Genomic DNA, 2,890 nt, shown 5'->3' on the forward strand with positions numbered 1-2,890 from the left:
GGCCGGCCCAAGAACATGATTTTTATGTAAAAACCAAGGATATATTCTAGGGCAAATGTAAAATTTTGCATGAGATTTTAAGTTAAAATATGAGATTTCAAAGAATGTCTTCTAGGCAATTGGATACTCCAAGCATGTATCCCAACACTACCAGGGCAGACATGAACACTCTTCTGTTGTTTGGTTGCTTGAGCAGAGAACTTGGAGAAACACAATTACACAGTTCATGTCCCCAGGATTTCATGATGCCATGATCCTGATTGAGATGACAGAGAGGGTTTCTTGTTTAACATGGCAATGGTGGCTGGCTGGTTGGGGGGCACACCCACTCTCTGAGCAATTTCCCATCCCCTCTGAAGAAGCTACTCGAACTTTGAGATGTGAGAATGAGATGAGGGCAGGAGGGGAAGGAAGGGGGATGATATCCAAATAGAGCTTGCCTTGACCAGAACATAGGAGGTATGAATCTGTCTCTAGGTCCAGAAAAATATTAGCAATAAATGGCACACTCAAACAGGGTGATTGCCACAGTAAGCCTGAAGGAAGAGGGAAAGAAGTAATTACTGGAACCCAAAAAGAGAGCTGTGGCTATGGAAAAGGCCATAAGAGAGAAGGTGTGGCTATAGGTAGAGAATTGTAGCCATGACCAACCCACAGCTGGTCAGGAGGAAGGTGAGAGACCTCATTCTCTTCCCTTGCTCAGATCTCCTGCCAGGACCTCCCACTGAAGGAATCAACCAAAAGTTAAAGGTCAAGGTAGCAGGTTGATACTGCTCTTGTAAGGCAGCCTCTCAAGGCATAGAGTAGGGTGGAGAAGTGTGGAGAGGAGATCTGGAGGGAGGAATGGAAGGTCCTAGCACACAGTAAAAGGAAGCGGCTAGTTGAGAATTGGCTCTTGTAGAGAAACTCTATCTGCAGACAGCCTGAACCTTCTCCAGAGCCCTGTTCCACCAGCCATGTCCCGTTTCTTCCAGGAGTTAGAAAATCTCATCAACGAGGCCATTCTCATCCAGGTCGAATGCCTGAAAAAGCTGCTACAGTATGAGATACAGACAACTTTCGATATTTTGGACCTGAAATTTCAGAAGAAGATTTTAAATCTCAACGCTCCTGTTGCTTTCCCACTCTCAGTCACTAGCCAGCCAGGCCAAGACGAATCTCTCAAGTTCAAGACAGCAAACAAAGGAAAGAAAGCAAAAGCCAAGAAGAAGTAGGAGACCCCTGGTGCCCGTTGTCTAAAGACACTGACTGAGAAAAAGCCACTGACAATTAGGAAAGTAGTATGTGATGTGCTCAGTACCCAATAGATCAGAGATTTCTAGCGATTAAAAGAAACAACACATCATCTTATCTGTATCTTCTTTCTGGAAACCATCTTCTACCACCTGAAAATGTAACCCAATGTAAGCCAAATGGTGGAAAAAGGCTGTCCTTCTCCTCTGAGCACAGAGCTTTGTGCCCAGTGGGCAGGCAAACATCACTTGTTGACTAAGCCTGAGCTTAGACGCTGAAGACAGAACTACCACCAGTGGGTTGAAGCAGGTAAGAATGAGGGTGACAGCAGATACCAGGAAGGACTATCAGCTGACTCAATGGATCTGTTGCTAGGAGAACAGGTCTTGGGATTCTGGTGCCTTTCTGAGATTTGTGCAACATACTCGAGAGCAGGTGGCCTGCTCTGCACGTACTGGTTTCCCTGCTAGAGGACCTAGAGCCACATGCCTCCAGGAAACTTGCTTCTGGGAGAATCTACACTGTTTAGGTGGAGTCAGGGGAGCAAGTGCTGTCTTAGAAGTCAGAGATCTGGCTTCTAACACAGCTCTACCACTGGTCTGCTGTGTGGCCTTGCCCAGGTCCCTTCCGTCTCTGGGCCCCAGCTCTCTCTTCTGTTGAGTGGGGCAGTTGCTAGCTGGTATCTAAGATCCTTCCCCCACTCTAACATTCTAGGAAAGAGATGAAGAAAAGCTCACTATTCCCATTTGTCAAGGAATTCAAGGTTTAAGGAGGTCTGGAGTACTTACTCAACATCACACAGTGAGGCAATGGAAGAACCAGGACTAGAGCTCAGGCATCTGGACTCTTATTTCTGTGATCTTTCTTCTGCCACATTGTGCCTTGCGCAAACAACCACACAAATCCTGTAGCTGTTGGCTCATCACAGCCATTGAGTTGACAGGTGACTATGGTTCTGAGGTCAGGGCCGAAAAGACATTACCACTTGCTGCCTCTTCCCAGGCCAACGACCTGCTGTGTCACCTCTGCCATCTGCCACATGCTCCTTGCTCACAATGGGATGGGCCACAGTGCAGCTCTCCCTGTGGTTATCATGCCCATCTCTCCATGGCCACAGGTGTTTTCTAGGTCTTGCCACCTAATGTGTGCCTGGGTCTGCTTTTGGGGGCCAGGGTGGACTTAGATAGAGAGCAGGAGCCTTAGAGGGGGCATATTACCAGCTCTGGAGTCCTCTGAGAAAAGTCCAGAGGACAGGAGCCCCCTGGCTGGGAAGGAGGCCTCGTTGGGAGCACGACTCCAAACTCTCTCCCCGTCTCACCTTGAAGCTGTAGTGAAGGTGATTTATACCTGAGACATCTGATACTTCATCAGACAGAGGAAGGAGGATCCAGGGTTTTCTTAGATTTTTCATCCCTTCATTCGTTCACTTGTGTATTCATCCTTCATTCCACAAACGTTTTTTTACCATCCACATCTGCTGTGTGGCTGAAACTGCTATGGCCCAGAGGGAAGTGTGAGAGCTGCCATCCTATCCTGTCCAGACCTGATCAGGATCCCAAAACACTCCTGTATCCTGTGGTGTGCTTTGTGTGTGTGTGTGTGTGTGTGTGTGTGTGTGCGCGTGTGTGCGCGCGCGTGTGTGTGTGTGTGTGTGTAA

The 2,890-nt window shown here is 47.9% G+C and overlaps 1 protein-coding gene across 1 annotated transcript in view; it reads left to right on the forward strand.

The window, feature by feature from the left end:
* CUNH8orf74 (chromosome unknown C8orf74 homolog) overlaps positions 1 to 1,214 on the forward strand; it is a 29,752-nt gene extending 28,538 nt beyond the window's left edge. The window contains exon 4 of the mRNA XM_019636117.1: positions 975 to 1,214. Within this exon, the coding sequence (XP_019491662.1) occupies positions 975 to 1,214 (240 nt within the window). The remainder of the gene's footprint in view (positions 1 to 974) is intronic.
* Positions 1,215 to 2,890: the final 1,676 nt, after the last annotated feature.

Source organism: Hipposideros armiger, unplaced genomic scaffold (genome assembly GCF_001890085.2).
Source record: "Hipposideros armiger isolate ML-2016 unplaced genomic scaffold, ASM189008v1 scaffold_27, whole genome shotgun sequence".
NCBI classification, from domain to species: domain Eukaryota; kingdom Metazoa; phylum Chordata; class Mammalia; order Chiroptera; family Hipposideridae; genus Hipposideros; species Hipposideros armiger.